We start from the raw sequence: 18,553 nt of genomic DNA on the forward strand, positions 1-18,553 counted from the left end.
CCTTAGACGGTCCCGCCCTTGTCCCGGGCTTCTCCCGGCGCGCTCCCGCGAAGCGGTAGCACTGGTCACCTTTGAACACAAAGACAACGAGCTCATAGGCGGGTGGGCGTGGCCAGCGGGGAGAGCAGCCCAGGTGTCTGCAATCGGGCGCGCAGGGACTCCTGGACACTGGAGTCCCGGCCTTTAAGCTCGCAGCCCCGCTGACGCGGTCACCTGCCCCGCGCTCCTCTACACTGGTTCCAAGTCAGTCAGCAATTCCACAGGCAGCAATTCCACAGGCAAGACGCTGCGGCGAGGCGCTGTGTTGATCCCCAGATGCAGAACTCGCAGGGTCACAGGAGAACGATCCTAGACCAGGTAGGGCGTGCACACAGCTTCCAGCTTCCACGAGGGTCCCAAAGAACAGGAGACAAGGACGGGTTTTTACTCCGTTGGCGGGGGGGCGTGGCCAGCGGGGAGAGCAGCCCAGGTGTCTGCAATCGGGCGCGCAGGGACTCCTGGACACTGGAGTCCCGGCCTTTAAGCTCGCAGCCCCGCTGACGCGGTCACCTGCCCCGCGCTCCTCTCCACTGGTTCCAAGTCAGTCAGCAATTCCACAGGCAAGACGCTGCGGGACCCGCGAAGCGGGTCCGGCGAGGCGCTGTGTTGATCCCCAGATGCAGAACTCGCAGGGTCACAGGAGAACGATCCTAGACCAGGTAGGGCGTGCACACAGCTTCCAGCTTCCACGAGGGTCCCCAACGACTCATTTCACCTCCTCTTCCGATTGATTACTCTGAATGACATCAATGGGACATCTGGAAAGAAAATCTGCACAGGAACTCTTCCTGCCCAGAATATGCTTCACCTCAAAATTAAACGTATACATCTTAGATAACAACCTCACTAACCTCGGGCTGACCTTATTGTGAGCCTTTTAGTCCATCAAGTACACCAAAGACTTTTGATTGGCAACATGGAGGAACCTTCTGCCCCATAAAAAGATCTCAAGAGGCTTTGGTGCCCAAAAAAGGCTAACAGACTGTTATCGATGGCCTCCACCAGATCTGTCTTAGGCTCAATCCCTGCTCCAGAAATTCTGAACCATGAATCTATGTTTCTCAAGCATACTAAATACGTCACTCAACAAACCCAAATGCTCATCAGTAGTACTGGAAAAGATCAGAATATCATCCCGATATGCCAATACATTTTTGCATTCCCCAAATAATTTAACCATCAACTTTTGAAACACGGAAGCCACAGAGGCCAAACCAAATGACATCCTTACAAACCTGAAAGCCCCAAAAGGTGTATTAAATGCTCTCAAAGAACGTGACTCCTCTGCCAACTTCACCTGATGATATGCTGCCATCCAATCAATGCATGAGAATACTTTGGCACTGTCCAAGCAAGGATTTCCTCTATTTTAGGCAACGGGAACAAGTACATTTAAATATTCCTGTTGAGTGCCCTCAAGTCAATGCAAAGTCTAAAGTCCCCCGCCTTTTTTTTCCCCACTACAATGGGTGAAACCCATTGCAAGGAGTCAATAGGTTCAATGACCTTCCCTGCACACAAAATTTCTAGATGCTGTTTCAATTGGCTACGAACACTCAGAGGAACATTCCGCACCTTATGGATGACAGGCACTGCATCCTTTCTTGAGTATTCCTTTGTGTTCATGGCCCTGCACCGTACCCAACTTGTCCTAAAACAGAGATATATGTTCACTTAACCCCTTCCATGCTCGTCATGGCATATACCTCTCAGGTGCTCATGACGAGCTGAGCTCGTCATGACCACACCCGTTTTTATTGCTGTCCAGCACAGCAGGGAAAACTCTCTATCGGCGATGAGGTTAACAGTCGCTGAAGTGTCTCTGCTAGTGCTAGGATCACTATCAATGAAAATGGACAAGACGTACCTGTTCTCAAAACCATTCGAAATTGACCTTGGTCTTTCCACATTAAAATGTTGTATATTCTCTTTGCCACATATACTTTAGTGAAAATCGACCTGTCTTTGTAATGCACATAATCCGAAAAATAGCCCATCATGTCTGTGTCCTGCCTGCCAAATGCCACAGTGCAGACATCTGGTAGTGATAACTGAGTGGAGCTCCACTCCTTGAAGTACAAATCATTGGTTACAAAAGTAATCAGAGACCCTGAATCCACTGTGACCTGAACTTATACATCGTCCTTTGCCATTGTACCTAATATATCCCCAGTGTCCTTCACACACAAGGTTGTATACACAGTTTCTACGGAAAACATGACACTGTTGCAGCCTAGAACTGTACATACACTGTTATCTAAACTTTCATCTTGATGTTCTAGCATGCCAACTTTCTGGGTATTCATGCACACGTGTGCAAAGTTTTTACTTTTCCTACACAAATGTCTTAACTGTGGACGGATCATTCTCCGCACTAAGTCTGAGCTAGACCCAGATCTAAAGCAGTTGACAAGCCTCTTGTCCCCTGGAGCCTACGGTGTAAAAGTTTTGGGTTTAGTCACCACAGCATTGACAGAATATACATTCAACTCATCTTGGACTTGTTTAATTCCTTTGAGGCTAAGACTGATCTTTTACTACCCCTTGCTATCTCTAGTGTTTAATTTAAGCTGGAATTTCTATAACACAGGAGCCTCTCTTGTTTTTTTTTGTTAAATTAATTCATCACCAATTGATCCCTTAAGCAAGAATTAAGGTTACCATCAAATTCATAAGTGGATATCAATATACGTAGTTCAGCCAAGAAACAATCAATAGACTCATGTTGTAATTGGTGTCTCGTATAAAAGCGGTGTCTCTCTACTATGATGCCTGTGTCATCCTTGAAGTGGTTACGTAGCCTTCACCAAGTTTCCTCATAAACATTCCAGTCAGTTTCAGAGGTTTGAGTAGCCGCAGGTAAATGATCAAAAATATTTGGCTTTCTGATTCTAAACAATGGTATAGGAGGACCAACTTCCAAACCAGTTCAAACTTGGGACCATCAATTGCAATTAGGTAGCAGTCAAACCCCTTGAACCATTGTTTCCATTTTGTTTTCTGGACATCAACTTCTACTAGAAAATGTGCTGGATAATTTATATTCTGCATGTTATTCACCTGGTACAAATTGTAAAAACTAAGCAAAAACAGGGAATCATGGCAAAGAAAAATTATCTGTATCTTATATGTGTTGTGTACAACTTCAGTACAACATTAAAATCACTATAATGTCCCACACACAAACAAGGTTAGTGTACTATGCCTGTGACAGTTCAATCATAGATAAACCAATGCCATAAATGACAAGCCGATTCACAGAACTAGTCTGAGATAAAATCCTACACTTACTACTTTTGGTATTCACAGAAGACATTTAGTAGTAGTAAAGTTAGGACTCCTAACTGTACTACTACTAAATGCTTTCTGTGAATACCAAAAGTAGTACGTTTAGGATTTTATCTCAGATTAGTTCTGTGGATCCGCCCCAAAGACTTGGACCAATCAAAAGTCTTGAACCTTGTTCACTTTCTTAACGGGTGACATGACTGCCCAGGATATTGAGTGCAAGTTACCTGCTTCACAAGAACCATGCCGGTAAGAAACGCAAACAATTGAGTGAGTTTGCTTGTAACACCAGAATTGAGGCAGTGGGTAGGGCGCTCCATGGCTCAGGGGCAAAGAACCTGCAGGATGACGCACAGACAAAATGTGACGCAGCGCATGTAGGCTAGCTGCTGTTGGGGTGTGCGAGCAGGTGCCAGTCAAGATGCTATTTCACACGTAACTCACCAGCATTCTGGCCTAGCTCATTTGTTTCAGACCAAGTTTTCCAACTATGCTACTTAGTGTCCAATTTAGAGCCTGCGCCGCCGTACCTTACACGGTGCCAAATGAAAGTAACTCCTATTATATTGCCAGCTACAGTGATGAAAACTCCCGCTGTGCCATTAGAATGTGCTGCCTGGGCCCAATCATCGCTACATTTTGTTGGGTTCTTCTCAGTAGCATAAATAGACACATGTACACTTGTGAAGAAGGCACTTTAATTAAGTAAGTACATCTAGACAGCACAACGACAATCCCAATCCAAAGCCCTGGGTGTCAGCTAACAACTGACTTGGCTTGGAATCCTAACGTCAGAATTTACGTCCCCCACATTCCATTTAATACGTACTACCTATTGGATACAAGAACACAAGTTATTAAGTAAGACAGTCCACGATGTGACTCCTGGAAACTGTGAGGTTGCTTCCTAACCTTTATATTTTTTTAAGGGAGGTAGTTTCAAAGTAAAAATATGCCTTAGTGTAAAACAGATAACAAAAAGTTTCTGTTTCCTGCTCAAGGGCATAATTCTAAAATTAGTTTCCTAAATGTTCATTACTCAATATAAGATTGGAGGCAATTATTTAAAAAAATATTGCAGCACTTAAAAGTGTGCTGAGTTTGGTACTTTCATCCTGACATACTATGCTTAGCAGAATACGAAGGGTGGTTAAATGGAAGGACTAAGGGAGAATGTTTAGGCAGCAGGAAGAGAGTCCCAATTCATTTTTTAAATGGTATGATGGTTCAGTGGGGTTACGTGAATGAAGCGCAGAGCCCACTAAATCAGATAGTGGGAAACTACCAATAACACAGCTTACTATACAACACACATGTAACATATAGCAATATTGTGTTAGACCCACTATAGTGCTACAGAATATGATGACATATAATATACTGATTAGCTGAGTTATAATTGTAGCAAGTCCTACTAAAAGCCAGTGCATGAGGCAAAGCAATATAAATTCTTAATGGTTTTCATGGTGTGTCCATCGCACACAGTACACCTTGATTTGTTTTGATGTTACTAAAAATAGTAACATCATACTTCGTATTTAAGAGGTAATGTCACTGCTTAATTTGAGCCGGTGGTTGCAGGTGGGGGCCCACCAGCACTCATTTTGGGGGACTTGCACTTCTTTTCTTAATCAGACATTACACCAGAGCAATACAGTGAGAACGTAAAAGGAGGAAAGGAGAACAAAAAGAAATCCGGAAAATTGTATCTGTGGTAAAATACAAAGGATTTACACCACACCACTTGTAATCTTACTTTGGAATTTTTTTAGCTATAATGGGATTACTAGGACAGTCTGAATGAGCGCTATAAAGTGATATACTTTAACTTCGAGCTCACAGCTAGACTATCCATTGGCAATAATTAATTAAAGTTCCCATGGAGTACAACTGACTCAGTGTTCAGTAGCTTAGCCACACTCTTAGCTAAATTCTTCATTAACGTAAATGAATGAGATCTATTGATTTAATAGAGATTTCTGTCTTTGGTCATCCGATAATGTAAGAAACCTAAGACGACCAAACAAAGCTGGTAATAAACTGGTTTCTGTGTAGGAGCATTTATTTAAATTCTTAAATTCTTATATCGCGCAGGAATCAATCCCGTAAGGGTATCTCCGCGCTTTGCTCGTCAGGGCCAGAGTGTCACAGTTAGCAGGTATGGCCGGGGTTATTTACGGTTGAAATGCCTCACGAAAGAGTAATGTTTTTAGAGACTTTCTGAAAGACATGTGATTGGTAGTTAGTCTCAGCTCAGTGGGGAGTTTGTTCCATAGTGCGGGGCCAATAGAGGAGAATGCACGATCTCCCTGTCTGGCTTTTTTTGTGACTGGTGGTTTCAAAAGGGCTTGATTGCAGGAGCGAAGTGACCGGCAAGGTTGATACAACTCAAGTGATTGTGCGAGATATTTAGGGCTATCTCCATATAGGCTTTTGTGTACCGTGCAACAAATTTTAAAACTAATTCGCTGCCGTATAGGAAGCCAATGCAGTTCCTCCAGTAGGGGCTTGGATGGCGTCCTAGGTGGTGCATTCATGACCAGTCTAGCCGCCGTATTCTGGACTACCTGCAAGCGTCCCACTGCATCCGCGTTAGCAAGTGTCAGCAGGGCGTTGCAGTAGTCCAGGCGGCTAGTGACCAGAGCTTGTACGAGAGTCTTCCTATGGGAATCAGGGAGGTATGGGAAGACTCGTCTTAGGAGGCCGATGGTGTGAAAGCACAATCCTGCAATGTGGTTCGCGTGGTCCTTGAGGGTTAGTTTTTGATCAATTTTCACCCCTAAGTTTTTGACATGTGGCTTTGATGTTGGGGCTGGACCCAGGTCCATCGGCCACCAATCGGGAGACCACAAGAGATTAGCTTTGCCGAAGAGCATAATCTCCGTTTTTGTCACATTGCATTGGAGGCAGTTTGCTGCCATCCAATGTGACACTGCCCAGCATAATGTAGTTATCTGTGTGTTAACTGCAGGTTCCACATTTTAATCTTGAGTAGACCAACTAAGCCTTTCATACTTCAAAGGTCGATACAATTATATAATCACCATTGATTTGAGTAATATAATATCTTCTATTTAAGTGCCAAGAGCCAATTCACAATTAGGTGGGGAGAATCAAGACATGGGTGTGTTAAATATTTTAAAAATAATGCATAGGGCAAGGCATAAATGTATCAGGGTAGAATACTGAGAAACTCATGAAGGCCTAACAAGGCACCTTGGGATTGGCACCCGGGGAATATCTGTACATCAGAAATCATAGAGAACTGCAAAACCGTCACTTACGGCTTGGGGTTGATAAACCCTCAAGTGGTATTAGAAAGGCAGCGGCTAGAGTATGGGTATCAGAGAGTACATCTCACTGTGCAGCATGGACCTAGGTACAGAACAGTGGAATAAGCACAAAGTGTGCTAGACAGTGAGGTAGTGCCAGGCCCTCCAAAGCTGAAGCCTTAGAGCAATACCAACGTTTTCAGATTTCTACTTCATTGTAAGTGGCCTCGTGCTCTAGTATTTCCAAGGGTTTGCTGACTGGGTTACTACCATGGGTCTTTGATAGTCTTTGGTATTGTGCTACCCCTTCTCTTCCTTTCCATCCCTCCCCACTAAGAGCAGCCAAATAACTCCAATTGCATTGGACTGGATTCACGAGGCATTGATTTTGGGACACCTAGACATTACTGATGCAAATGTGATCACTATTTGTTCCAGAGATGCTCGGTACTTTAAGACAATTTTGTTTTTGTATTCTTCTCTGGCTTTATGTTTTTGATATCCAGTTCTACATGGGATCTGGGGGGACCTTGTATTTGAAGGTCTAATTTGCCTGGTAATAGTCCTTGTGCTCAGAGCCTTTCTGATGCATGGTGGTTTTATCACCATCCCATTTACCACCTTTTAAAGCCCCACCAGTGCCTGCCTCTGGACTTGAAGGCTTATTAGCTTTATTAGCCTTCACATCTTACACTGTTGCACTTTTCTTGAGATACACTTGTTACAGTAACTGCGCCAGTTGTTTGGCCCTGGTCAAAGTGCACATTGATTCAGGAAAAACATTGCCTTTCTGTCCAGGTGCACAAGCTGTACCTTTTTCTGCTCTTCCTTGTGCTGGCTGACATACAGATTGAGGGTTTCTAATGGGTTGCTACTGCTGATGCTGTAGGTGAGTTCCCTTGGAGACTCTTGCTCATTCTCCTGATGAGATATTATTTAGAATCTTGAAATTTGCTACTGCTGATGTTTTTACTACTCAACAATTCCAATAACTTTTTATTGTAGTTGCCCGCGGCTCAGAATTACAACTCAATGACTTTGTACTGGGAGGGTGTCTTGTGGTCTTCCCCCACTATGTGCCCAACTTTTCGAGTCGGTCATGTTCCTTTTCGGATAATTTTGCCCACAATTTTAATGACATTATATAGATGGAACTGGCCTTCTTGGAAGACAGGCTGGTATTTCCCTTGCTGAGATACCCGGTAGCACTGCCACATATTTTGCATAGGTTGAAACGGATGAAGACATACAAAACGTTTTTACAAGCCTGTATCTGTCTTTGCAGAATAGCTGCAGATTAGGGGGCCATGTTTAGAGAATAGAACAAAGGACGTCCCTTCCTTTCCAATGGACCGGAAAAAAGAACGTTGTATTCTTGAGATCATCAGGTTTAACAATAGGGAGGAAATTCAACTCATACCCACTTACAGTTTCACTCCGATCTCCGGTTCACTTCTTCGCACACAGGCCCTCATTGTAAGTGGATTGAAATATGTATTTTTATTTCTCCAACTCAGAACTACCAGTACTGAAGGTCACGGGGTTCCAGTGGAGGTTCAATAAGGAGGATTATGCGGTTGTGGGGAATAAACATGTGGAGATTGGACATTCTGTTCCGATGTCCATGTGTTTTTCTCAGTTATTCCATCTTGCAGCAGGTGAAATATCAAGGTGAAACGCCACAGATAAACAGCTTTACTCTGAACTGCCTGTCACCAAACACATCTGAACTGAACGGCCACTTGCAATGAAGCCCACAGTGTTCCAAAAAGGCAGTAAAAGACCCCTATTTAGACATCACCTTATGCCTTCTTTATTATGATGTCCTCATGACCCAACTGCTCCACCCTGGCATGCCCTGCCTCCTTGTCTCTCCTATTACCTTACTTCTTTTCCTCTACACACCTCTTTGTACATTTACCCCAGAACACCTTTTGCTGTCTTCATTATGGTTATCTGGAATGTGATCCTCTGACATGTCCTCCTAGATCATAATACTTGAAGTATGGCCTCAGGATGCTTACGGAGCTCCTGACCTTCACATGCGGCCCCCTGGTCAACAGCAGCACTGGACTGCTGTTTATTTGAGAGAGCACTAACATTTACAAAGATGTTAAATAAACAAGCTTTTATTTACGCGCAAAGGCAGGGAAAAAAAAGACGCACATAAGGTGTCCTGCACCACTTAACTTTGGAAAAACCTACATTTTTAAAGACCTCTTGCAACAAAAGTGTGAAAATATGATAAAGTTACTCGAGTATTCCAAAGTCTATTTCATTAACATGCAGAAGTATTTCACCTTAGTACATCCGAATACATCACTGCATTAAGAAGTATTTTTTTTAAGTGATAGCTTAAAAAGAAAGAAAGAATATTTACTGCTGTAGCCATCTACTGCTTGGGAAATAACCAAGTCTTCAAGGCTTTCCTGAATCTCAACAGGTCCGTGTGTACTCTTAGATTAGGTGGAAGCTAGTTCCACAACTAAACAGTTTTTAAAAAAGGACAGTCCCCCTTGTCGGACCTTTCGGAACCTGCTTATCTGATTGAGATTTTCGGTGGCTGAACGAAATGACCTCCTGGGGACATATCTTTTCAGTCTACATTGCAACAGCACAGGGCCCTTGTTATGAAGGGCCTTGAACACAATGCACATAGACTTAAAGAGGATCCTCTGTTCCATGAGAAGCCAGTGGAGTTCTCTAAGGGCAGTCGATGCAGAGGAACTTAAGGGTCTATTTAATGTTAGTTTAGCAGCAGCTGTCTGAACCCTATTCGGTCTCCTAACCAGATACTCAGGGGTTCCAAGGAGAACAGCATTACAATAATCAAGTCCACTCAGTATAACGCTATGTTCTATTAGGGATTTTGCTGGCACGGGTAGCACTGGGAGCAGCTTTCTGAGGCCACAAGGCAGTGCAAAACAAACCCCAGCCACTTTAATAACATACCTCTCAAGAGAGAGATGTTCATCAAAGGTGACTTCCAAATTATGAACAGCCTCAGAGGCGTGCAACTCTGTCTCTGTGGGTAGTGGCCAGAAGGTAGGAGGTAGTGGCATCAGGACTTTATTGGCTTAACAGAAGAGGAATTTTGTTTTATCCCCATTGAATTTAAGGTAATTAACATTCATCCACTTTAGGATGTCTGCTAGACAGGCCTGAAATAAATGTGCCACATCCTGCTAACTATTATTAAGAGACAAGATCAACTGTGTATCATCAGCATTGTTAATCAAGGTAATATGCATTGTTATTAAAGAAATTAGAAACTTCATATAAATGTTAAACAATACACTGTTGACCACCTCTAAAGACAATCAATAGGGTTGTAATTCAAAGGCCTGACAATGGTTCTACAGGTAGGATTTTATCCACTCTAACACTGTACCACAGACACCCAGAGATGTTAGCATTGCTAGCAGGTTGTGGTGGTTAACCGTGCCAAAGGTTGCCAACAAATCAGGCAAAATTAACATTGTGGAATGGCCACTGTCAAGCCTCACATACATCTCACTGATGGCACACAGCAAGGCTGTCTCAGTGATGGGGCAAGGCATGAATCCTAATTGTCCTTCCTCCAACAAGAAATACATTTCCAGTTAGAGAGAAAGGGTCCTACTCACAGGGTGTTCCGGTATCTTCACTGGGAATGGAAGAAGGGAGATAGACCTATGATCTCTCAAAACTGCCGGATCTACTGATGGATTTTTCAATAAAGGGGTAATTATGGCTTTTTTCCAACTACGCAGTACCACCTCCAACGAGGTGCTTAGTTTAGATGGCAGCATGAAACGAAACCCTCAAGTTAACTTCTTGACTCAGAACACCATGTATGTGCTTCGTCTCCCTTACGCCTACGTAACACCACAACCCACATTCAAAGCCCCACTCCTACCATGCTCTCATCAATGCAGTCCTCGGGCACATCTAAGACCATGCTTTTTGGCCCTCGGAAAATGTATGCGAATGCCCATGTCCTAAATGATCCAAGATGAATGGTATCCTAGATGATTGTTCAAACAAGTTAAATATAGGAAGTCCCGGGTAACATTGAATGGCATCTCAAACGTCCCTAAGAACTTGGGCTTACAAAATCAAGAATGCTATGCTTATTGTAATGGAGTATACCCCTCAAACATTGCTAGTCCTGAAGTTTCCAAAAAATAATGAAACACATTGCCTGCATTTTTAATGTTGATGAATAAGGAGAATAAAGAGCTTTTGGAACTCACTGAAAACGAATAGACTTATTCTTAGAACATGTTATTGAGTACATCCCACTTCAACATTATTTCTTTCTTCTTCTTTCAGCTGGTACTGGTGGAAATATACCAAGAAACACACTAACAACTGAAAAGTGCTGTATTCTCTTTGCCACAGTTGCTGTTGCAAATTGTTCAGTGTGATATGTGATGTAAACGGGAATTTTAGAGGTGCAAATGTACCTTGGTTCGGTCAGTAGATTCAGCAACGACTTCCATCCAGTAGTAGCAGAGAACTCCAATTATTGAAATTTTGAGGAAGACATTTCTACAATGAAGAAAATAAGTTATCTTGACAATTTATCGATTACAGGCCCAAAGCGAAAAAACACGGTTTTAAAGATTGCAGGGATTGCAGTTAGCATGAGCTGAAAGCCATTTTGTACTTGGCAACCATCTTAGTTAGCCATGTGCTTGCCATGTGCTTTCTCCCTCTTCCAAAGCATTACACATGCTCAGAAAGGCCTAGCTGATAGAATGCACCTGCTCCTAGTATAGAACTGTCAGGCTATTCTTGCTGATGCAAGTAGAAATCTCTCTCTGCTGGTCTGTGCCAGGACCTCCCCTTGGTTTTATGCTGACTATGTAACCTATGCATATATAAAGCCCCTGTTCTCTGTACTCCTTAGAATGCCTCCTACAGTGGCCTGAGGGTACTGTGTGACGTAGTCTGCCTCATCTGAGTTTAATAAAGATTTTATTTTTATATTACAGCTTCTGTGCCAATCTCTTCTTTGTTGGTTAAAAGGACAAGGTGCATCAGTGAGAACCCCTTAGGAGGTTTATATTTCTTAAAATGGCGCCCAACGTGGACCTCATCAGAGAAGCGGCTATTCAAGGGAGTGATCTTGACAGGAGACAGGAATGTACTGAGGAGGACAGGACAGGACTCTACTAAGGAGGTACCCTGCGAACTGAGATTCTCTGTCTCTGCAGCCCAGTATATTTTTGGTCTTCCTGATTTGATCCTCCAAATGTTTACCGCTCCTGACTGAGGACCTTTTTTAAAAAAAAAAAATTTTATTAGTCCAGTTCAAAGCCAAGTACAAAATACAACAAGGCAAAAAGGGACGTTAATATAAAAAGCATATTATACAAATAAACAAAAAGAATAAAATACAATCATAAACAATCAATCAGATAATCATTCTACCGGGCCCAAATGATCAATCATTGCCTGCCAAATTTTAATCCCCCTTTGCACTTTCCTAAGGGATTTAATGCGATATAGATTATATTCTAAATAAAAAACATTATAGAATTTTGCCCGCCACATCTCATATACCGGTGCTTCCAGTTTCAACCACATTGAGGAAATGCATAGGCGAGCTACGGCCATAGCCATAAATATAAGATATCTATTTTTATGATATCCTAAAAAAAAATCAGTGTCATTAGATAATCCAAACATAATCAACTCTCGAGAGATTACCACATCACAATTTAAAATATACGACAGAAAATTCTCAATAGGTGTAAAAAAAGGTTTTAACACTGAGCAATCAGAAAAAATATGTACAATATCTGCCATATCAGATTGACACCTAAAGCATTTCCCGTTATTGGCATTGCCCCATTTCAGCATTTTAAAAGGTGTATGATAAAGATTGAATAACGTTTTGTAATGCTGTGATCGTAAATTGGCAGATAGAATGATTTTAGCGGCCGTATTAATAGAATCTTGCAAGGGTGCTACAGGAGTACCCAATCTAATACACCATTTAGACTCCTGTAACCCCATATCGTCCTGATATGTATTCAGCAAATAATTATACAAAGTCCCTATCCGTGACGGCTTTTTTAGAATTTCCATAAAATCATTAGGACCTAGAGGTAGAATACTTTGGTGTTTAAAGATGAAATCGCGTAGATGTAAATACTTTAAAAAGTCATGTTGAGGGACAGTATATTTGATATAATGCCTTTCTCCCCCCAAATGCGCATCGTACGATCCCAGAATATTGGCGGAAATAATTCTGTGGAGTTGCATGGAGTATAAAAGTTAATACGTCCCAGGCCAATGATTTTGCGGGTTGAACGCCATCCTTTAAAAGCCGCTAATACTAGTTTGAACCTGGTTCTTTTGTAATAGCTAGGTTCTAAAAATCGAAGCAGCATTTGTCGTGGTTGAGGACCGAGTAGAAGGGAGAAAATATCTGGGCTCTCAAATACAGGTGGAGTCCCCCCAATCACAGAGTATTTAATATTTTGCAAAAGACAAGCCAAATAATATAATGCAAAGTTTGGAACGCCCCACCCACCGCGCAGAAGCGGAAGTGTCATATATTTAGAAGCCCTGCGCTAAGATTTCCAACCCCATAGAAACCTATCAACTATGGATTGAAATTTCTTCAATTGTATAGCAGATACCTCCAGTGGTACTGACCGAAAATAGTACAACACTTTAGGCAAAATAGACATTTTAAGGACATTACGTCTCCCAACCAGCGACAAATGCAGACATTCAAGTTTTTCAAGCTGATCTTTAACAGAATGAAGCATGTCTGTCAAATTCACCGTAACCAACTCTTGAAGTGACAACCTGATTTTAATGCCAAGATATTTAGCCTCGGGAGTAACACGACAATCATTATGACAAAGCCCTGTTGAACAGATGACCTGAGTTTTCAGTGTATTAAGTTTGTACCCCGACACATTACCAAACTCTTGTGTTAGATTTTCAATCTCGAGTAATGCTGATTCGGGATCGAATGATATAACGGCAACGTCATCAGCATAAGCTAACACACGAATACTGCCCCCAGGCAGCACCATAGATTGTATACGTTGAGATGTCGTCAGCATCTGTAGGAGTGGTTCAATATAGATAGCACATAGTAATGGCGAACATGGGCAGCCCTGCCGTATACCCCGAGTGATATTGACATATGCAGATTCCTGACCTGACAGGCAGATCTTGGCCCTTGGGCTTCTATACATAACTTGTATAGCGTGTATGAAACTAGGTCCAAACCCCATTTTAACCATAATTGCCCACAAAAATGCCCATGCAACGCGATCAAACGCTTTTTTGGCATCTAAAACCACCAATCCAACATTCTCATGAGTGACCGCGGTATAGTCTAAAACTGCGATAACACGGTGTATATGATTAATCGTACTACGTCCAGGGGGAAAGCCATGTTGTTGATCAGAAACTAGTGCTGGTACGACCTGAATCAACCGATTCGCAAGAATTTTAGAATATAATTTCGCATCTACATTGATAAGCGAAATAGGTCGATAAGACCCTGGAAGATGGGAGGGTTTGTCTTTCTTTTTAAATACAATTATACTTGCATCATCCCATGAAGGAGGAGGGTATCCAGCCTGAGCAGCAATGAATGTCGCCAGCATGTCAGCCTTAATAATAGGAAATAGCAAATGATATAGTTCTAACGGAATTTTATCAGGCCCAGAAGCCTTCCCAAGAGCCAGATCTTTAAGTGCAGTCTCAAGTTCTTGCATTGTAATAGGTGCTTCTAGCTCTTCTTTATTTATAGAATCCAACCGGGGTAAATCAAATTTAACAACAAACTGATCAATCAGATCGAGAGAAAGGTCTTCTTGGGTATAGAGTTCCCTATAATAGCCGTGAAATACTTGAAGAATGCCCTTGGATGATTCTACTAAAGTACCTTGGCTGTTTTCTATAGATACTATACGCTGCGCAGTCTGTCGCCCCCGCATTCTTTGGGCTAGGCATCTTCCCACAGTCTCCCCATACTCATATCTCTCTGTTCGGTGTATTTTATATTGACATGCTATATCATGACTCCACACCCCATTGATCTTAGCCTTGCATCCTGCAACTTTATCTTGTGATACACTACTATCCTGATGCATGTTAATATCCGATATCAATTCGCGCTCTGCATTTGTTAAATCAAATAGAAGTTGCTCAATTATGGTTTTTTGTTTACGTTGCGGAGTCCAGCCATAGCTGCATGTTTCCCCACGTAGCCCAGCTTTAAAGCTGTCCCATACCATGGCATAAGAGGCAGAGCACCTATTAAAATCCAGAAACTGTTGGGCCCAATCTAGAACTTGCCGTACATAAGTTTCATCCAAAAGAAGTTTCTGATTAAATGTAAAAGTCCATTGTATACGCTGGATTTTAAACATAGGCATGTCTATAACAACCGGGACATGATCAGATGTAATACGTGGCATTACAGACATCTGGGCACCACCGGCCGCGAGAAAGCTGGGTATAAAGATATAATCTAGCCGCACAATTTTTTTGTGGGCGGAGGAGAAAAAGGTAAAGCCAGGATCTCTAGAATTTGCCATGGGCCACCCGTCCATGTTGAAGCACTAATTGTCGTAGCTCTCTAAATACTTTCGGCTTTCTACCCACATAACCACTACATTTAGAATCCCAAATGTTCACCTCACCATGAATATTAAAGTCACCAAGTAAAAATAGTGGTGTACCCCAAAGAGCAAGCTCAACATTCAAAAACTCTAGGATGGTGGGATCGTCAATATTTGACCCATATACCGTGCATATCGTAGCGATAACATTTCCTATAATACACTCAGAAATTGCCCATCTTCCTAGGGTATCAACCTTAGTCTTTCCCGTTGTGGTGATCGATGGCCTCCCCAGTATAGCCACCCCCCGATTCATCATAGACTGTTGTGAAGTGGCCAATACTGCGTAGCCGAGCTCAGTCAAAACTTTTCGGTTCGCCCATGGGATATGAGTCTCCTGGAGACAAATAATATCCGGCTGAATCAATCGTATTTCGTGCAGCACTCGCCTACGTTTAAGAGTATTATTTAGGCCACAGACATTAAATGAACACATACGAAAATTATAACTAGCAATCAAATCTTAATTTACACATTGGATGATGACTCCCATAATTAACAAAAAACAATACATTTACTCTTGAGGCTTTATAGCTTTGAACTGACTTTTCCCCCTTTAACCCCCACACAGCCCCCTGTGACCACCCAACCCCTGTACCAACCCCGCCCCCCCGTGTGACCCTCCCCCAAAACTAAGGCAATAGGGCCTATCGCCCTATCGCCCTGTAGATGTGTGTGAGAACCACTCACATTGTTTGGGCAAATCCGTTGAATAGATAAAGAAAAAGCATGAGGGTTTAAACCAATAAAGTAAGACAAACATAGCATACTTATGACAACCCCTCACACTAAATCCAGATATTCCTTAGCTGGGGCCTCAGATGTAAAAAAATCGGTTCTGCCCCTTATACACAATTTTTAAAGTGGACGGCTGGAGAAGGGAAGCTTGTGCCCCCTTCAGTTGAAATGGAGCAATCAGTTGACGTAGCCGCCAATGGTTCTCTTCAGTGGCATGGCAATAATCAGGGCGCACAAAAAATTCCACACCCTTCCCAGATCGCTTTTTATCCGGTCTTGCAAGGTCATATAGTGTTTGTCTTGCCAAAAAGTTATTTAGTGATATCAAAATAGCACGTGGATATTGAGAGCCTTGCGTGGCTCGTGTTGATCGCTGTCAAAATGGGAAGTGGTGTGCCCGTTGGATCTCCTGAGCCCAATGCCACTGCTTAACCTCAGGGAAGGCCTCCTCAAAAAGTTCAATGACAAATTGCCGTACCCAAAATACGTAGATTATTACGGCGTAATCTATTCTCCAAATCGACTAGTTTTATATGGACATCGTCCTTCTGAACCTTGAAGCCATCAATGTCAGTTTTATTATGTGCAACTTGGTCTTCCAATGAGGAGATACGTCCTTCTGCCTCAACCATTCTATCTGTAAAATCATGACATGATTTCGCCAACCGTCGCACTGTATTCTGAAGTTTTTTACAGGCAGTGTGAGTTTTCAAGTGCTCAGCCTTAGCCTCCAAGCGTTGATCCGAGATTGCCTTTAAAATGACATCTAGTGCGGCTTGACTTGTAGTCCCAAGGCTATAGCTATGGCTAGTTTGGTCGGCTGAGCCTGCTTGGCCTGTTTGACCCGGCGTTGAAGCTTGATCTGTATCAGATATACCCCCACCGGAAGTTTCATCGCCCCAATTGCATTCCACTTGTTGGTTTACCACCGTAATACATGTCATCTCCTTGGTGGTAATCTCAAGCGATGAGGTCTCCGCCTCATCGTCCAGGTCGGCCTCCAAATCAGAGCCCCCAGAGTGTTCAGATAGTGAATAAAATTCACTATCTTTGCTACTGATAGGATCCCCATCTCCGCCCTCTGCCCCACTTGGAATCAAAGAAATGTCAGGAGCTTGTATGTGCTCAACGCTAGTAGCTGCATCGATAATAGCGCTTAGTGCCATAGCAGTTGTGGGGTTAGATAGAAGTACTGTAGACGCAGGAGAGACGACTGGAGACACAACTAACTGTTCAAGCACTTCCACCAGGGTCTTATCACAAAAGGTCTCAGCCTCATCAGGATTTATACTATCTGTGTTTCCGGCGACCAAAGTTTTTGAAGCTGGGGTCTTTGCCATGGATTGAAACATTTGCGGAATTTTAGGGGTACTAGTTTGGCTAGAGTCAAAGTCAACATTACCACTACTGTCTTGTTTTGCCTTTGCAGCCAAAGCAGCCCGGGTTCCGATCTGGGTCTCCCCACGCGCTGTTTTTGGACCCATAATGAACAAACTGTTTTTTTTTTTGCGTAGCGATATGTTTTCAAAAGTTATAGTACACACAAAAAAATAGAAGTAAAGATAGTCTAGGTCATTAGTATCAACGGGGTAGAATGAAACAGAGTTGGTTCCAATGGCTCCAATAGTTCCAATAGTTCACGACTTGCAAATATATAACAAATCCGACATTTTTGAAGTTTTCCGTTTTTTATATTTTTATATATTTTTTCCCTCTTTAAAGTTTTTTTATATGAGCAGAGCAGCCGCTCCTCTAGATTTCACCCACCTTGCTCACAGTCAATAAGGCAGGGTACATGACTTTCACGCCGCCAAACCCACAGCACCAGAACTCCAGGGTTTTGCTGCCGGGTACGCCCTCCCAATTGCGAGGATGTCAGGGGCTTCACCGGGCATCTTTGTGCATCGCATCGCGGCGTTTCTTGCCTTCGCCTTCAGCACTAACAGCCGAGTAACAAGCCGAGATTCACAGCAGCACGTCTGGCGTCTTGCGTCCCGCCGCCGACGCCCTTCCGCCGGCCAGCAGCCAGCAAACAACTGTAGAAGCTCGGGACTCCAATCCACCAAGCCCCGACTGACAGCCGGGGGCCCACCGGGACTGCGACCACAGCTACGAAGCACCAGGCAGTGGAAAACGCCAGAAAGCAGCTCGCTGAGACCCAGGTAAGTGAGGTCAAAGGATCGCCAAACGGAGCTCCTCACACATACGCCCGACCAGCAGGCGCCTTCTTGCCTCCTGACTGAGAACCTTTTTTAGATAAAAATCTCCTTATTACCTGCCTACACAAATTGTAATTCATATATTTCCAAATTCCAAAATCTTTGGCTGAACCAAAGCAAATCACATGTCGAGGACCTTTCCAAACACAAATCTCCAACCTCTCACTGCCAAGTTCTGAGTGACCGAACAGTCGTTTTAGAATACTAACGCCAAAAAGGTGACCGAGAACCCGGAATGTGTATCCATGCTGATACAGGACCAAAAGCAATCAGGGACAGGTAAAGGCTGTAAAAGCCCAGCAGGGGCACAATGCAGCGGTTTCTGTCTAGCACATGTAGGACAGGCTTTGACAAA

The 18,553-nt window shown here is 43.0% G+C and overlaps 1 protein-coding gene across 2 annotated transcripts in view; it reads right to left on the reverse strand.

Annotated features, from left to right (window-relative positions):
- TMC5 (transmembrane channel like 5) overlaps positions 1 to 18,553 on the reverse strand; it is a 571,516-nt gene that overhangs the window by 177,703 nt on the left and 375,260 nt on the right. For both annotated transcript variants that reach the window (XM_078665241.1, XM_078665242.1), the window contains exon 13: positions 11,048 to 11,132. In XM_078665241.1, the coding sequence (XP_078521367.1) occupies positions 11,048 to 11,132 (85 nt within the window). The remainder of the gene's footprint in view (positions 1 to 11,047; positions 11,133 to 18,553) is intronic.

The sequence above is a fragment of the Lissotriton helveticus genome, chromosome 10 (genome assembly GCF_964261635.1).
Source record: "Lissotriton helveticus chromosome 10, aLisHel1.1, whole genome shotgun sequence".
NCBI classification, from domain to species: domain Eukaryota; kingdom Metazoa; phylum Chordata; class Amphibia; order Caudata; family Salamandridae; genus Lissotriton; species Lissotriton helveticus.